Source organism: Physcomitrium patens, chromosome 24 (genome assembly GCF_059467195.1).
Source record: "Physcomitrium patens ecotype Gransden chromosome 24, ASM5946719v1, whole genome shotgun sequence".
In the NCBI taxonomy this organism is placed as follows: domain Eukaryota; kingdom Viridiplantae; phylum Streptophyta; class Bryopsida; order Funariales; family Funariaceae; genus Physcomitrium; species Physcomitrium patens.
This window is the reverse complement of record NC_143433.1, coordinates 2,760,325-2,778,007: the sequence shown is the minus strand read 5'-3', so window position 1 is coordinate 2,778,007 and position 17,683 is coordinate 2,760,325. Positions and strand designations below refer to the sequence as shown.

Below are 17,683 nucleotides of genomic sequence, written 5' to 3'. Positions count from 1 at the left end.
AAGCACCAATTGAGTTTTATTTTATAAAAATCAATCTTAATACATTTACTTTAAAATATTATAATTAACATGTAATTTTTTAAATGAAAAATTATTGGAATTTATTTAATTAAAAAGAACAAATGATTTTTTCAGATTTAGATTCTACATTTTGAAGCAAAGAGCCTTAAGTTTAAACATATTTCTTTTCATAATAATAATAATAATAATAAATCATCTAATAACCTTTGGCAAGTATTGGGCTTTGAATATAATTTTTTATTGAAAATATTGTCTACAAACATTCAATTTTATGAAAAACATATAGCCACTAAGAATCTGAGCATATATATCCAAACTTGTTTAATCCAAAAATAATTGAAGTTTCTTAAAAGATAGTAAAAGTTCAAAACACAATATTAAGCAAAAATACGAACCAATATTTAGAATATATGATTGTATTTGCTAATCCAAAGCAAAAAATTATAAGTCTTTAAACAAACATGATAATCGGATACAGAAATCTTGATAATTCATGGATTCTTCATAATATTCTAGGTTCCACAACATGATTCCATATCCAATAGAGTTCATCCCCATCGTGTAATAATTTTGTGTTATAACTTCATAATCAAAAAAATCAATTATGTGATGAACAGAAACATTTTTAAGTTCTATTTTTAATACGTATATTTACTATTATGACCCCTTATTTTACAAATTTAATTACAATTACAACAATAATTGCCTCGTTTGTTTTAATTACCATCAAAGGTCCCTCTTGCCCCAAACCAATCAATGCCTCGTTAATCTCATTCGACCTGGCCGCTAACTCAGGTGAGCCTATCACGGGTGTATAGATTCCACCCGTGCTGCCCTGGTGGCCCACCCCCCCGTCCTCTCCTCCCCGCGTTCCCCGCTCCTCATAAGTTCCGCTGAAACCTCCCAATGTTGGTTGAGAAGTCCGAGGTGCCCCCAAATTTGGCCGAGAAAATTGTGCCCCAAATGGAAGCAGTGGGGACTGTGTGATACACTGGAGAATTGTTCCCATGTTTGAACGGTGCCACTGCCCACTTGGCGGCTGAGGTGGACACATACTTTGCCGTTTTGAGAATTAGGGTTTCCATATCCGGATGTCCTACGTGGACAGAACCAGTGGCACCGAACTACTTGAGGCTGTCATTTCGCTCTTACGGAAACGACTGTGACAACTCAACGTCTATAAATAGAATTTACAGACCTTTTTTGAGATTGACACTTCTCAGTTGCAACGGATTAATAAATATGTACACTCCACCCTCTAATTATAAATTATCGTAAGTATGGAATTAACAGAATGTGCCCCCCCTACATTGTTTAGACCAATATTATTATATATTTAGTGTCATCACATACGCATATAAACAAGTGTTGTTGCATTTACGGTTGTAGAAATCTATTCTGGAACCAAAACAGTTCATTATTGTAAAAACAGAGGATTCTCATATTGGTGTGGTACCATATCAATGCAAAACTAATTGAAATTGTGAAAGAAAGTTATAGCATTGTTGAACTTCCGTTTTTCAGTGTGACTATGTGTTCCTGTTCGTATTGTTAGTCAGTATATGTACAAATAACTTATCCACATAATAAAATTTTCTTACACATGTATCATTAAACACAAGGGGATGTTAAATAGATCCAAGTTTTTACAAAATGGACCCACCTATCCAAACCATTATGAGAAAAGAGAAGAAAAGAAAAAACAAAAAAAACAAACATAAACAAAAAAAAAAAAAATGACATCTAGATTCATTTTTCTGCTATTTTGCAACTAATAAAAATCAACCACATTCATCATGATCACCATATTTTTCATCAAGGGTGGATCTATTTTGTAAAAGCATGGGTCTATTTAACATTCCCTTAAACATATTGTATGTTTGAAAAAGACCAAATACAAAAAGTTCACAAAATTTATTAACAATAATAGGACCCTGTTAATAATATCAGTCTCAAAGGGATCCTCTAAACTCTGTGGCTCAAATTCAAATGAAAACTTGAACTGGGTATCAATGGGTGGTGGAAATTTCTTCGGACTGCCCACACTGAGACCGGTTCCACGAAGAAGACAAAGACGGGCATCTGCCCTTGTGCCCGAAAATTTCTGTCTTAACAAAAGCGGAGAGTTTCCCTTCGCATATTTTGTATGGGGGGGGGATTCCTCCCTGTTTCTGTATGCTGGGGCTGTCTGAATGAAACATCATTGATTTCGAATATTCATTTTATTCGGTTTGAATGAGTTCCCATGAACTTTACCTTTATCCATTCTATCAATTAGGCGCGGCGGATGGATTCAAACCCGTGATTCCATTGCGGCAAAGCTGTTGTGCGGGTTATGTCATAGGCGGGTATGGAGGGGAGTTTCGAGACTGTAAGGATGGATGTCTTCAGGATGACGTTGGGCACGAAAACCATTTGTCATCCATTCACCCACGTATACACTTCTTGAATAAAATAAAGGAACCGATAAACAATTCTTACATCCTTCTTAAGAAGCTTTTGTAAAATGTACTCCCTAAAATATAAACAAGGGAGTAAGACATGATATACTTGAAACCTACCAACAACACTGATTTTCGAGTAACACATATATTATCATTTTATTGGTTTTTTATTTTTATTTATTTTATATTTTTATTTTTCTGTCTTGTTTATATTGTATTGCTTAATATCTCGATTTAACATTCTTTTGTCTTTAATAATTTTCAAATGCTAGTGTTTTAATCAAAACTTTTTATTTTTTAAAGGTTACTAGAGTATACTTTTTTCTTTAAAGATTCTGTTATAAATTAAAAGTCATACATTACCAAATTTTAAGATAATAACTTATTATCTTTGAATTTATTAAATATATTATTAATTTTAAATTTATTTTAAACTTAAAATTTCAAAAATATTCCATTAAATATTACAATGGAATTTCTTAGAAAATAATAGAATTATACATTCATTTTAAAATAAATTATATATAAATAAATATATATATATATATACACACAGTAAAGTTACAATTTAAAATATGTAGATACTTTAAAATATTTAAAAATTTCGTAAGAGCTAGCTTCTATGATTATTAGAAATAATAATACTTGATTGCTGGTTGCTAACTGTTGAACCATTTCATGCAAAGTCTTTTAAATTAAATCATTATTCTTATTTTTATATTTTATAAAATGTTGAACCATATGATGTTTGCTGGAATTTTTGTGATAGATTCTCACAGTATTTATTCCGAATTACTTTAATCTTTTTTTCTTTTCTTTTTTTTCTTAGAAGCAAGAATTTTAAAAAATTATATTTAAAAAATGTAGTATATATTCTTAGAGATCAACACAATTAGTTTTAAGCATTGAAATTTATTAGCTATACCTCTAGGTTATTTGATGTTTGAAAATTCAACCCAATAAAAAGGGCATTAAGCTCTTTCACATTCTATGATTAGTGTGAGAAGAATAAAAATAATATTTGGGAATACTTTCAAACATCAAATAACTTCGAGGTATAGCTAATACCACCCTACTTTTTGCTATTGCCACCACAACCTCCATCCACTACATGCCACCAACACTCATAATATATATGTTGGTATTTTTTAAAAAAGAACAAGCTTCTTTTTACCTTTACCTTCATATATATATATATATATATATATATAGTATGTGAATTCTTATATGTTTAAACTTATTTTTTATATTAGTATTTAATAAAAATTAATAAAACAGTTAATTAAAATTTTAAAAATATAAATAAATATCAAGTGGGTGGCAAATTGTGGTGGCACTAGCAATACCCTACCTTTAATAAAGATAACAATTGTGTGTTTAAAATTTTTATAACAGACAATAAATTCCACCAACTTCTTCTACCTTTATCAATTGTGTCCTTCCAATAACTGGTTATTCAATATAATTTATTTTTTGCATGAGCTGAATGACATATATATGTATGTATGTATGTATGCAGAGAGATGCATAGAAACATAAAATTAAATAAATTGACAAATAAAATTCAACTCGCACTTTGCTTACACAATGAACACTTTGGCAGTACACATAAAAAGAATTGGTGTCAACCTTCTTTTATAAAAAGACTACAGAGAATTGATTAAATTATCCATAGATTATCATAAATCACACACAATAGTTAACATAAATCAGCCTAATATATCAATTACTGAAAGAAAAAAAGAAAAAAAGAAATGTATATATATATATATATATATATATATATTCATAAATCCGTAGTATACAGGAGAGTGTAATGAAATAACCATGCTTTTTTGATGAACTGTAAGAAACAATTTTAAATTCTTGGGTGTGTGCATGTATGTAACTGATCAAACTTTAATTGATTTATTTACTTATTAATGTTCATTCTGAACATATGTTTGAATATGTATGTATGTATGTATGTATGTATGTATGTCTATATGTATATATATTGTGTGTGTGTTTGTTGCTTTTACAGTGGAAAAATACTTCAATTGATCATGTAAGACATGATATTATAGTTACAACTGAAAACATCCAATATATCATTATTGTACAAGGAACAAAAGAAACTCGTGAGGGAAATAATAATTAAATATGTATATGAATGAGAATAAAAGTTTTAAATTTTTTTTACCAATTCATAATCAAAATAAATTATATTGTAATCGAAGCCACATACATGAGAGCCATGTAAACAAAAATTTGATGTCAAAAAATGAGAGCCATGTAAACAAAACAAACAAAGTGGGAGGAACCAAACCCTAGAATCTTTGATGGCATTTCTCAAAATGGGGGGTGACACTTTTGTTTACTATTGATGTCATTTAAAGATTGTGATAAGATAAGGGGGGCACAAAGATTGATAGATAGATAGATAAGGAGCCTTATTTGACCCTCGTGACTTGGGCACCCGAAGGCTTATCTATCCATCTGGCCCATCATGCACACAGCGGCACCAGCATTCGAGGTGAATTCCATGCGCAACACGCGCACTCGGGGGTGCCGCTGACATGTTCCAATGTCGGAACAGCTCTAGTAACGCTGTCATAAGACGGATTCCATTTCCTACGCTTTCGTCTAGAGTGGCTGAGTAGGCCAAGAACCCATTTAATGCTCCGTCCGCGTGACAATTCTAGCGGCAACCGAGACCAATTTGGGCGGAGGATATTGTTTGGAGAACCTTCGCCCATCTCAGAGTGTGCCAATGATTGATGCTCGATGGATATCCTTTTCGTCCCCTCTTTCTTCCTATATCCCTGATTTCTTTTACATTCCGTGTCTTGTCTTTTATTCCCTATCTTTTTCTTCCACCCCTTTTGCGACCATGGTTTGAAGTGTGACCTACTTGGTTTGTCATGACGCTCTGAAGATGACAAACTTCGAGTATTTTCCTTTTTGATATTCTTCCTTCCTTTGCTTATTCAGCAAAAGAGTTGGGCTGGTGGGGGAGTCTTGTAGGTCTAGGATGGATGAAATAAGGATGTGAGGATGATGAACGAATGTGTGGTGAATATCCTGCACCCGGAATCCTCGGTTAGCCTTTGGAAAGGTTCAGAAGCTGATTCTTGTGACCAGAAGTTTTTTCAAAAGTATCCGGTTTTTTGTTAAAAAATTCAATATTAACAACTTGTCTGATGAGAATGGAACGAATGTCTCCCATTCACAGCCCTGCAACACGCCCAAAAAGGTTCTCTAAAATGAAATCAAAAGTAAATTTTTGTGACGGCTTCCATAACCATTGTAACAAACACTGTGTTTTCTCGGTATAAAATAGGAAAAAGCCTGAATAAAACGTCGGTGAGAGTGTGGTTCGCGCACTTCTTCGATTTCCATTCTCTTTTTTTTTCTTCTTTATATCTGGTGCAGAGGTATCTGCCTGTTGGATCTTCTTGTTGTCAAATACTTTTGTATTTGTATTACAAATTTTACTTATCCCGATGATGGCACACCCAATAATAGGGCGGAACATTCACTGTGGCACAGTGATTACGTGTCCTTTTTCTTATATTACATACCTTAAAGGGCCTACATGGGTTTTGTGTTTTTAAAGTTCATAAAAGAAAGATGGCTGGAGAGTTGTTTTAGGAATGAGTGAAGGATGAGAAGGTTATGTAGCAGCTCAAAATGAGAATTTCATGTTTGTTCTGAGCAGAGTAGCTTAATGAGTGCCAGACGAAAGCAGAATGATATGCAGTCTGTTAACAGGACAAAAGCCAATAAGTTTGTCTGGAGTAAGGTCCAAGCCTCCTTTTTTCTTTTTATATTTCATCTACTTTTTTCTTCACTTTTTGCCTATTATTTCTCTGTGTGGTGAGCCTTGACGAAGATTCACAGCCACATCAGTTGAGAGGATGGAAGGAAGTCCACCGATTGTTCACACATGACAACGTGTAGTCTTCCACCGCTTGCACTACCACTACTTCTCCCAGCACCCCTTGGCCACTATTCTTTCAAAGTGCTTGTGGTAGACTTGGATCGAAGCAAGCGAAAAGGGAGGGCTTCCTATTCTGTGGCCCCTTGTCTCTCTCTCTAACCTCCTCCACTCCCACAAACATACATAAAACACAATGCTAAAACTTTATACTTAAATAATATGGGTTCTTTGTTTTTTTGTGTTGGAGAAAATGCACTTGGTCGGGTTAGCAGAATTCGGTAAAATAGTAATTCAATTAACAAACCATCTCCATGCAAGGAATCTCCCACCCAAGTCAGATGAACCTTTCAGAAGCTAGCATATCTATGTTTACCCTTCTAGCATCGTCTATTATTTAATTAGGGTGTTGTTCCCCTGTAATCAGTGAAATTTAATAATTTAATTTACATCTTATCTGTGATGTGCAAATATCAAAACAAATCATGAAATAGTTTCTAACTGGGGTGCGGAAAACGAAACCTCGTTCAGGCCCTCGACGAGGACCCGGATGCAAAAACCACGTTACTTCACGATGCAATGGGAAAAGGGTTCCATCCTCAAACGAATGAGGAGCTTCGTCTTGGCCCACTCATTCATTCGACTGTGGATCCAAAGGAATATCCCCCTCCTCCACCGGTGTCGTCGGACGGAATCCACACCTCCAATCGCCGCACACAGATGCCCGCGAGAGTTTGGTCGCAGCTTGCCATCCGCAGGATTTAACTCCGTTCGCAAATGCAGGTGGAATTAGGAGGACGAGTGGTGTAATGCGAGGAAAGGTGATCCGTGGTTCACGTAGCGGCGTAGGAATCTCGAGCATATGCTCATCGATGCCGTCGAACCTTCTCCAGGGTGGAGAGTAGATCCGTTCGCATATTCCGAGAACTCCTCGCATACTCCACGCATTAACCGTTGCTTGCGTACAGATTTGGCCGTGTAACGAAGCATCCCTGTCGGCGCGGTCAACTGTCAACCTCATGGGAGTTAGCCTCGCTCAGACTCATCTGAGTTTCACCTCGCTTTATTTTCCTGTCTTCAGTTCGCCCGCTGCGATATTTTTAAAGTGGAGAAAATAAAATTGCATCGCTGCCAACCTCAGAGGTGTCCACCAACCGTTGCGTGCATTTTGGTGGCATCACGGTGCGGATACTATTTTGGAATTCCGTCGCCTCGAGTCCGATTTCGGTTGTCAGTTTCGTGGAAGCAGTCCTATCATGTAGTTATTTGTTTGTTTATTTCTTTATTTCACTTGGTTTAGAGCCACGTTATAAAATATGTTCATCTGTTTTTATTCTTAAAAACGCTATTCTACTCTCGAGAGATTCCTCTTCATTGGGCTCGAGTAGTGTTTTTCATCGATTTGGAAATTTTGACAGGATTTCGAAGAAGATAATCTAAAATCAAATTTTATAATTTCTAAATCCAAACTGTATAATTATAGTTTTTACTTTTTTATTTTATTTTAATGTGTGAGTAAGTAGCGGTCGTTGTCCTGACGAGGCGAACGATAATTTCGTAGTGTTCTAACTTGGTGAGGGTTCTGTGTGCCGATTTAGGCAATCTTGAGTTTCTTCTTCACTTGACAGCTTCGGTGAGTCAGGGGAGCCGCGTGTTTGTTTACTTCATTGCTTAGCATTCTGCGTTTGTGTGGAATTCGTCAGAGATGTTGGGTGTGAGGAGTTTCTTCTTCTGACAGTGCAATGTGGCATCTCTGTTCGTAATCTGTTGTGCGAATCGAGTGCGCAGTCAAGGCTAATGCACCAGGCGGAGGTTCAAACTTGCATTGTCTGGATTTAAGGGGCACTCATCACGTCTTGTGTTAAAAGGCAGCGCATCCGTGATTTGTTTCTACACTCGCAGTTTAAGTGCAGCTTTTCATTCTCGGGAAGTTGTTTCGAGAGTCGCTTCTTGCTCTCCCTATGTTTTTTTTTTTCTTTTAGTCGAAGAAGGGAGTAAGTCTGGGACGTTTCCGTTTGTCGTGACACATTCCTCCTGCGTCATCTGGGCTAGGAGAAGCGCCGTTACGGTCGATAGTTGTTTTTGAGAGCTTTTAAATTCGTCCCTGTTCAAGAAGGTTTCCCGTCTTCTCTTAATTCTGGAGCTACGTCTGAATTGGTTGCAGTAATGAGTCCATTTAGTGGTTCATAATTTGAAGGTGTCCGAGTTTCTGTGTTGGAGTTTCTTGGTGTGCACTGTCTGTCGATCGTTTACAAGGGTGTAGTCTCCTGCTTTCGCTAGGAAGCGGGGTTTGTGTGACCTGCATGTCAACTCACGCATTGGAGAAGATGTCGAAGAAGCGTTGAGATTAGAATCGCAGAGTGCGGAGGGATTGTGTTCTACAAAACTCTTGTATACAGAAATCTGTAGGGGAGATTGAGATGGAGTCACACAGACAGAGCCGTCGTCCACCGCCCGGTATTGCTCTCCTTAGGAAGCTCAAGGGAGGCAGGGATTTCAGCTATACGACGTACCAGGCTATAGTCCTTTTAGTCACCTTCATCGCGTACGCTCTGTTTCACGCGTCGCGTAAGCCGCCTAGCATCGTGAAGAGTGTGCTGGATCCTGAGGGCTCTGTCATCTCTACCCTGGGATCTGGACACTACGCCCTCCCTGCATCTTTGACGCCATCCTTCGAAAAATTGTTTTACAATGGCTCTGCTGAATTCAATTCCACCGAAAATAAAATTGCTCAGGGAGGGTGGGCGCCATTTGATGGCAAGACAGGGAAGAATAGGCTCGGGGAAATTGACGTTGCCTTCCTGGCGTCGTATGCCTTTGGCATGTACTTTGCAGGGCACTTGGGAGACCGCCTGGACTTGCGGAAATTCCTGTCTGTTGGTATGATGTGCAGTGGCTTCTGTGTGTGCTTATTCGGGATGGCTCGCTTTTGGGACATACATCGTCTCGAGTATTTTTTGCTTGTGCAAATGGCTGCCGGACTTTTCCAAGCCACTGGCTGGCCTTCCGTAGTCACCATCGTCGGGAACTGGTTTGGAAAGAAGAAGCGGGGCTTAATTATGGGGATTTGGAATGCGCACACCTCCATTGGTAACATCCTTGGGTCCCTCATTGCCGCTGCGGCGCTCAAGTATGGATGGGGTTGGTCATTCATCGTTCCCGGTGCCCTTTTGGCTGGAGGCGGCCTCATGGTGTGGACCTTCCTCACCGTGAAGCCTGGTGATCTGGGCTTGCTGTGTCCTGAAGAAGTCGAGGCTGTTGCAGAAGGTGAGCGGGATTTTCTTATCTGTACTGTAGAGATTTTAAAGTTTTCAATCACAGATGAGGAATTCATTGTAACTTCTATTACAGCCCAGTTTATTGTATGTTGGGTTTTGGCAATTCTGTAGTAACATTTTTGACTCTGCGGTGATGCAGAACCTGGCTCTGATCACACAGATTTGACTGCGAATCAGAACAAGGATTTAGATGTGGCAGTTGAGTCTGAGTCATTAGACTTGGAGTCACAGCAGCTTGTTGAAGCAAATCAAGATGCGCCAGAATTGGGCAGGATCGATCTTGCTGTTGGGTTTCTTGAGGCATGGAGAATTCCTGGAGTCGCCACTTTCGCTCTCTGCTTGTTTTTTTCGAAGCTCGTGGCGTACACCTTCCTGTACTGGCTTCCATTCTACATCAGACAAACACGTAAGCTTTCAAACATCTTTCATTACTTTTCGTGTGGTTCATTTTGCTTTATGACCGCTTTCCTATCCCCGTGTTATTAATTTGAAAATGCTTTCTACTGGTTTTCATGTGTTTTTTTTGTAAATAAGGTTTTTGATCATATCAATATTGTTTGTAACAGCCATCGCAGGAAAGATTATGGACGAAAAGACAGCAGGTCAACTGTCAACACTATTTGATGTAGGGGGTGTAGTTGGAGGTATCTTGGCTGGCCACATCTCAGACAAGATGAATGCAAGGGCCATTACAGCTGCTGGGTTTATGTATTGCGCGATTCCCGCTCTCTTCCTATACAGGAGCTATGGCAGTGTTTCCTTGACGGTCAACATCGTACTGATGGTAGTCGCGGGGATGTTAATTAACGGGCCTTATGCACTTATCACGACGGCTGTTTCAGCTGACCTGGGGACGCACAGCTCACTGAAAGGAAATGGCAGAGCTTTAGCTACGGTTACTGCGATTATCGATGGAACAGGTTCCTTGGGAGCTGCGATTGGACCTTTGCTGACGGGATTTCTATCAGGTCAAGGTTGGGGTGCGGTCTTCGTGATGCTCATGATGGCCGCGCTGTTTGCTGGCTTGCTCCTGACGAAGTTGGTCGTAGCGGAGGTGGTGGAAAAGCTTGTAAAATATCAACGCGTTCAAAATCTCTCAGAAACAGCTCGAGAGCAACTGACGGGTAACCTCTCTCTGCTATTATTTGATTTTCGTTACATCTGTAAGTCAACTAGTGGGGTCTACAAGTATTTGGTGGTATATGCAGAAGTCTCGCTGTGAATGTTGAACAGTACATATGTCGTTGGCTCTGACCTCTGGCGTCCAGTAGTGAAATGCATGTCGGTCTCGTGTATTGGATTTGTCTATAAAAGATTGATTTATGCATCACGAAGCAAATCTTGAAACGTTCGACTCACATCTTGTTCTCTTTTTTATGATGCCAGATTTGTTGATAGGAGGAGGGAAAAAATGAGACGGGTATGGGAAGAGGAAAACTCAGCACATAAGAGTTTGTCTACATATATTCCAGGCCTATCGTATATTATCTTCATCAAATGATCAAAACTTTCCCCGAAAGCTTTCGAGGTTGTATCGTTGACTCAGGATGCATTATTACGCTCGATCAATCAAATGTTGCAGAGTTGTGAGGAGCATTCCCTGCTCTGAGCCTATCCAATGCGCTGGCGATTCTCGCAACATACACGTAACGTGCCAACTACCTCGGGTTGGCCTAAGTCCCCAGTTGCAAGGAGAAAGACAGTCATTGGAAAGAACATGGCAACATACATTAATTTTATTATTTCAGAGCCAAGCAAGTCTCAGGACGTTTTTGAATAAGACTGGCCTGGAAGCGATCAACTAGCCTGTCTCAACTGAGAGGCTTTTCTGCAGATCCAGCAGCTCAAGTCAGATAGTTCGAGCTGAGTAAGATAACACTTTTGATGAGGACAGTTTTTAAGCCACCCACCTAACAGGGAGAAGCACATTGGGTGCACCAAGTTTGTGTCAAGGAAAATCGTTGACTCAACATTTTGTACAAATTAGATGAGATAATTTTTCTTTCTATGAATACTGATCGCAATGAAACTTTAGGGCTCAAACCTTACAGACATGTCCAAACTTTTCATGGATATCCACTGCAGGATTGTGTGTCTTGTTTTGAGAATGTGTTGATAAAGATCACATGCATTTTCATAGTGTGTAGACTCAGGCAGGAAGTCGTGTCTGTGTCTGCCGATGGGACAGGAGAATGTTGAGCATTCTGTAAGGGTTAGGTTATCTTGGTTATCCTCAGAAAGCCCCAAAACGTTAAGCTATGTGCAGATGTACAGATTATGCTGGTGCCAGTAACACCATTTTATAGAACATGAAGCAACTTCACCTCAGAAAGTTGAAAAGTTATATGTAACTGGCTTTTAGTAATGCTTACACTTTGGAGGTATTTACTACAGAGCATGCGGTTGTCGTGGATGATTGAATCAAGGTTTTCATTTATGTTAACTGTGAGTGGGAGCAGGCAACACCCATGAGGTAGTTTTGTGTATTCACATATGCATTTACAATTCTAAAAAAAATGTTAACTAGTATAAAATAAATATGGAGGTGAAGTAATTATTCATTGATTTTTATTCATTCAATCATCTAATTTTAATCAACGAGGGTATCACTTTTCTTTGTTCATAGAAAGTGTTCTATTGAGCAAGAGGTTTGAATAGAGTTTACATTGTGTTCAGAGGGAGTTAATTTGAAGTGAAAATTGAATTGGAGAAATAAGGATTAAAATAGGTTAATTTTTTAAGAATTGTGCACTTTGACATGACTTTTTGTAAGTAATGTATAAAAAACAAGATAGTCATAATAGGTGGGATCTCATCAAATCTCTTCTAAATCCTATATAATTTCTAAATAAATTTCTTGCTAATTTTTTTTCTTTTCTTATGACCTACAAAACAATAGTCTAGTTGATAAATTTTATAATTCAAATTTTACTCAAATTACTCAAATTTTATAATAACATGAGATAAAATAATAATATTATTTTTAATAATACTTTAATAATTTTTAAAGATAAAGTGGTAGTGTAGCTATATTAAAATAAAAGATGACAATCCACAACATTTCATGTGAAAATTCTCTTGTTAAAAAAAATCTAATGCTACAATTCTACCAATTTCTAAAATTGACATAATAATCTCAAAAATTTGATGTGGAAATTTTTTCCTACATCATAATAATTTTCAAAAAAATTAAATTTAAATTTTAAATCTAATGTGGAAAAATTGAACTATCCAAATAAAATTTAATGTGACTAACTTAAATTTGATTCAGCAACATCAAACTATCATAATAAAATCTAATATGACGCTTATATTCAATATAAAAAAATCAATCTACCCTGTAACAATTTGACCTTACAAAATTACATTTGATATGATAATCTTTCATCAAATGTGACATAATCAACATTGCATAAAGATTCACAATTTTTTTGAATTTTAAATTTAAATTATGTAGTATCAAAACTAAGATTTTTGGATTTTACTTTATTATTTAAATTATTCAAATTATTTTTGAAAACATTACAATGTACTTTTTGTAATACATCCAATCTTAGTTGCCTAAAAGGGAAAATCTCAACACTAAAGACATGCTACAATTTGATAGATAAAATGACTGGATTTAAAAAAAATTATTTATGTACATTTATGTAACTAAAATTCAAAAACTATTGAGATATTTTTTCGTATTTTAAAAAATATATATAACAATATAGGGTATTTTTAAATTATATATATATATATATTAAATAAAAATTTAAATTACATGAGATTTGACATTTAGGTTGCATTAGTGTATTCTCTGAACATCATAGATTCATTGATATTTTTACCAACTTCACCACAAAATATTGAATATGTGGTTACATAATTTAAGAAACCAGCTCTTGCAATATCTCTGACTCTCTCTCTCTCTCTCTCTCTCTCTATATATATATATATATATATATATTTATATTCATTCTAGCAAAGATGAATTTTTTACATAAATTTTGTGAATTGTATACCTACATATTATAAAATTTATACACAAAAATTGTATATTTCAATCTTCACCTCACTACATATTAAAACTATGCTTATTTAAAAAAATTAAGTTGCAGGTCCACGAATGTTCTTTTTGTTGGTAACGGATGAACATATAATATGTGATGGCTTATAAGTCTTTACTAAAGATTATTTTTATTATTTTTATTAAATGCATCAAATTTTAATCAGCTATCTCTAATTAGCATTCTATGGAATGATCATTACCACCAATCAAGAGACAACTGCATTATACAATGCAAATAGTTTCTTGTAAGAAGGATTGTGGTTTATTAGAAAACTTTATTATTTGTTATTGTTAAACGTTGTAAATTCGTAAAGTGTTTTACTTTTTAAGCAGATCTTATGACCAACAGTGATCAAACATCATCCATCACCATATCATCCATAGTCGCAATATCATCCACCCAAAATCATCCAAAATATCATCCAACATGAAATCATTCATCATAATAATCATCTATCCACAAACATATATTCGTCCATCCATAAAATATTTTATTCATCCATCCGGTTGTCGTCTCCCTCTTTTTTTTTCTCCCTCTCTGTTCCCATTCTGAACAGAGCGATATGTTCATTTTCTAGGGCAATGCGAAATGTTGGACAGGCACGGACCTCCCATGCACTTCCGGCCCCATCTCCGGAGCCCGAACAATGCCATACGCCTCCCTCGTGCCGTTTAACCACTCTGGATTTTGCCGCTCTGTCCTGATTCCCGTTCCCTCTTTCATTAGCGTTGCTACAGGTAACTCATTTGGCAATCGGATCGAGATCAGCGCAGAGGAGTTTGAGGGCTTTTAAGTGTGTTTTTCTCGATAAATGCCTCTGAATTGGTCTTTGGATGTGCCACTTTCGACGAGATTGGTTTCGTGAGGATGAGGGAGGGAGGGAGGGATGAAGGATGGAAGCTCTTGCGAATGAGCATTGATGGTTGTGGACGCTGAAATCCTGGAATTTTGTAGTCTGAATTTGGTGGATGAGGGACTGAATTATGCCGTGGAGGTTTTTGAAGCTGAGTGGGGAGGATTTCGTGAATCGGAGTAGGTTTGGAAGAGAGCCGTGGGCAGTGTGATTCGAAATTGAGGAGGAGACAAAGAAGTGCTTGGAAGGGATGGCGATGGCCAGCGCGGCGGGGAGGATCGGGCGGAGCCGGGCGGGTGCTGCTGCTGCTGCTCTGAGCCGGGGATTTAAGGTGGAGCGGTTGGACATGTTCGACGTGGTAAATCCAGCCACGGGGAAGGTCATCGGGGAGCTGTTGATTGAGAGCAAGGATGAAGTGGTGTCAAAATTTGAGGCTCTTGCAGCTGGTCAGAAGAAGTGGCGGAGCGTGCCTTTGGTGGAGCGGCGAGCCATGCTGGAGAGGTTCAACGAGCTTCTTAGGCTTAATATGCCGGTTCTAGCCAAGACCTTGAGCACGGAAATGGGGAAGCCGATTGCACAGGCGAAGAACGAGGTTCGTGCGACGGTGGATAGAGTCAGGTTTTACCTTGAAAATTATGAGAAGGTGCTCAAGGAGAGTTGTGTTTTGGAGACCAGTATCCTCAAGGAGAAGGTTGTTTACGAGCCTCTTGGAGTAGTGGCTAACATTTCAGCTTGGAATTATCCATATTTCGTCTCCACGAATGTGTTTGCTGCAGCCCTATTAACAGGGAATGCTGTTCTTTATAAGCCGAGTGAGCATGCCACCTTAACAGGGATGGAGATCACAAACTTGCTGTATGAGGCAGGGGTTCCAAAGAATGTATTTGCGATGACAACCGGTAAGGGAGAGACAGGAGCGGCCGTGGCATCGCTGAAAGGTTTGGGAGGATTATTTTTCACGGGCTCGAACAAGACGGGGCTGGAAATTGCGAAGCAAGCTGCTCCAAATCTTGTCAAGCTGCAATTGGAGCTCGGAGGAAAGGATCCCGTGTATGTGAGAGCTGATGTGGCGGACGTAGGTGCCGCTGCCGCGTCTATTGCAGATGGTGCATTTTATAATTGTGGGCAGAGTTGTTGTAGTGTGGAAAGGATTTACGTCGATAAAAGAATATACAACGAGTTTCTGAGTGCTTTCATCAAGAATGTAATGGCTTTCAAGGTGGGAGATCCTTTAAAGCCTGATACATATATTGGTCCCGTGGCCAGACAACCTCACTTGCCTTACCTTGCTGCCCAGGTAAGCAATCATCGACAAAAATAATAAAGAAAACAAAAAACATATTCATGTTCCTCTCAATGTCTGGGTTTTGTGTTTTGTTATGCAATTTTCGGATAGGATGATATTTTACTCAGTAACCACTCTGTTAGGTCCACATAAATGTATCTGCATGACTTCCACTTAAATTAATTGTCATTGTATATACTAACACATGTCCTTCAAGTGATGGTTTCCTGTAACTTCATCCCCCATAAGTTTCAGAAATGAATAACCCGAACACACCTAATAGCATGTTCCCTAGATCGAGTGGACTGACTTTGGACTAACAACTAAATGTGTTGATTGAGACGGTGAACATGCTTTTTCTGTCGTGGCAATCTTCTGAGAGTGCGTCTCAGTGTTATATATGGCAATGTGTCGCTTATATATGGCAATGTGCTTTTCTCATGTAGGTGCAGGATGCTATCTCCAAAGGAGCTCGCGCATCATCACACACACATCTAGAGAGCAATCAAGGGGGTTTCTATTTCCCTCCTACAGTCCTCTCAGACGTGAATCACACCATGGACGTTATGAAGGAAGAGTCATTTGGGCCTTTGATTGGAATTCAAGCTGTAGAAAATGATGCAGAAGCATTGGCACTTATGAATGATACTACCTATGGGCTTACTGCCAGTGTGTATTGCAAGCACAATCAGGATGCTGAGAACATTCTTCGAGAGTTGGACGTTGGCACAGGTTACTGGAACTGCTGCGATCGAGTATCACCCAGGTTGCCGTGGTCTGGCCGCAGAGGTTCAGGCCTAGGGGTCACTTTGGGCATGGATGGGCTCCGTTCCTTCGTGAAACCCAAGGGGATTGTCTTTCAAAGTCCTTCCAACAAGGATTAAACAGCGAAATCTTGAATGAAGAACGAATGTGAAACCCAACTCGGGCTTCACTCAAAGTCCTACAACTCAATCAATTTGGCTGGCCTCTCGTAGTCAAATCGACTCGAATCCTGTTGGAACACAAATCATGTCAAATTTTAGACAGCGCCAGGGCTCTTTAACGACTAGGCCGTGGAAAAACTGTCGATGGCCAATTAACCATCATGGGTATTCTTGTACGCCATGGTGGCATTCGTGTACGTCATCCGGCCACAACCTTCTAATTGCCACTTTTGCGCTGCTTATTGTTACTCTAGTGAAGGGTGCATTTGGTCAGGTTTCACATTTAAGAACAAGTCTTTTTTTAATGTATTCTTTGACCATTGGAATCAGGTAGTTGGGTTTCTATTAAGTCTGTAATGTTATAAACTTTGACCATAAAATCCAATGAAGTTACATTGTAAACTACAAGTTCAACTTTGCGTAGTTTTTGTTTAGTTGTCAGCCATATTTTAAATTTTCAGTCTTTATAATGAAACTTACGTTAAATATCAGTGACTGGTAAACAACTAACTGTTTGTTGGTAGTAATTAGTGTTTGTCATTTGGTTGAAAATTTCAACTGATCATACAGATAACTCGTGCACATATGAATGTAAAACCTATTTGTATTTATTAAATTTCAGTGGCCTCACCACTTTTGGAAAGACAAAAAAACCCAACAAGTATATGTTTTTTTGGTTGAGTGTATTATTATGTAGGGTAGGAAAAATAGAACATTACAGTAGTTGATTACTGTGTACAATAATTACTTTTCAGCATTGAATAGCATCTATGAGAACTTAAAACTTTATTATAAAGCAAGAGCTAGCAATACAGAAATATATGTACTAGCAAAAAAACTGTGGTATTGAGCATAGAAAAGCTATACAACAAGGTTGCTAAGCCAAAATCAGTAGCCCTTAG

The 17,683-nt window shown here is 38.0% G+C and overlaps 2 protein-coding genes across 2 annotated transcripts; both read left to right on the top strand.

The window, feature by feature from the left end:
• The first annotated feature begins 8,248 nt into the window (after positions 1-8,248).
• LOC112276444 (putative glycerol-3-phosphate transporter 1) lies at positions 8,249-11,994 on the top strand. The gene is made up of 4 exons (XM_024507773.3): positions 8,249-9,651; positions 9,802-10,068; positions 10,229-10,786; positions 11,049-11,994. Exons 1-4 carry the CDS (start codon positions 8,805-8,807, stop codon positions 11,075-11,077), a joined length of 1,701 nt encoding a protein of 566 aa, XP_024363541.1. The 5' UTR covers positions 8,249-8,804; the 3' UTR covers positions 11,078-11,994.
• A 2,289-nt stretch (positions 11,995-14,283) lies between these two features.
• Positions 14,284-17,195, top strand: LOC112276902 (uncharacterized). Its single transcript, XM_024508707.3, has 2 exons — positions 14,284-15,867; positions 16,302-17,195. Exons 1-2 carry the CDS (start codon positions 14,821-14,823, stop codon positions 16,737-16,739), a joined length of 1,485 nt encoding a protein of 494 aa, XP_024364475.1. The 5' UTR covers positions 14,284-14,820; the 3' UTR covers positions 16,740-17,195.
• Positions 17,196-17,683: the final 488 nt, after the last annotated feature.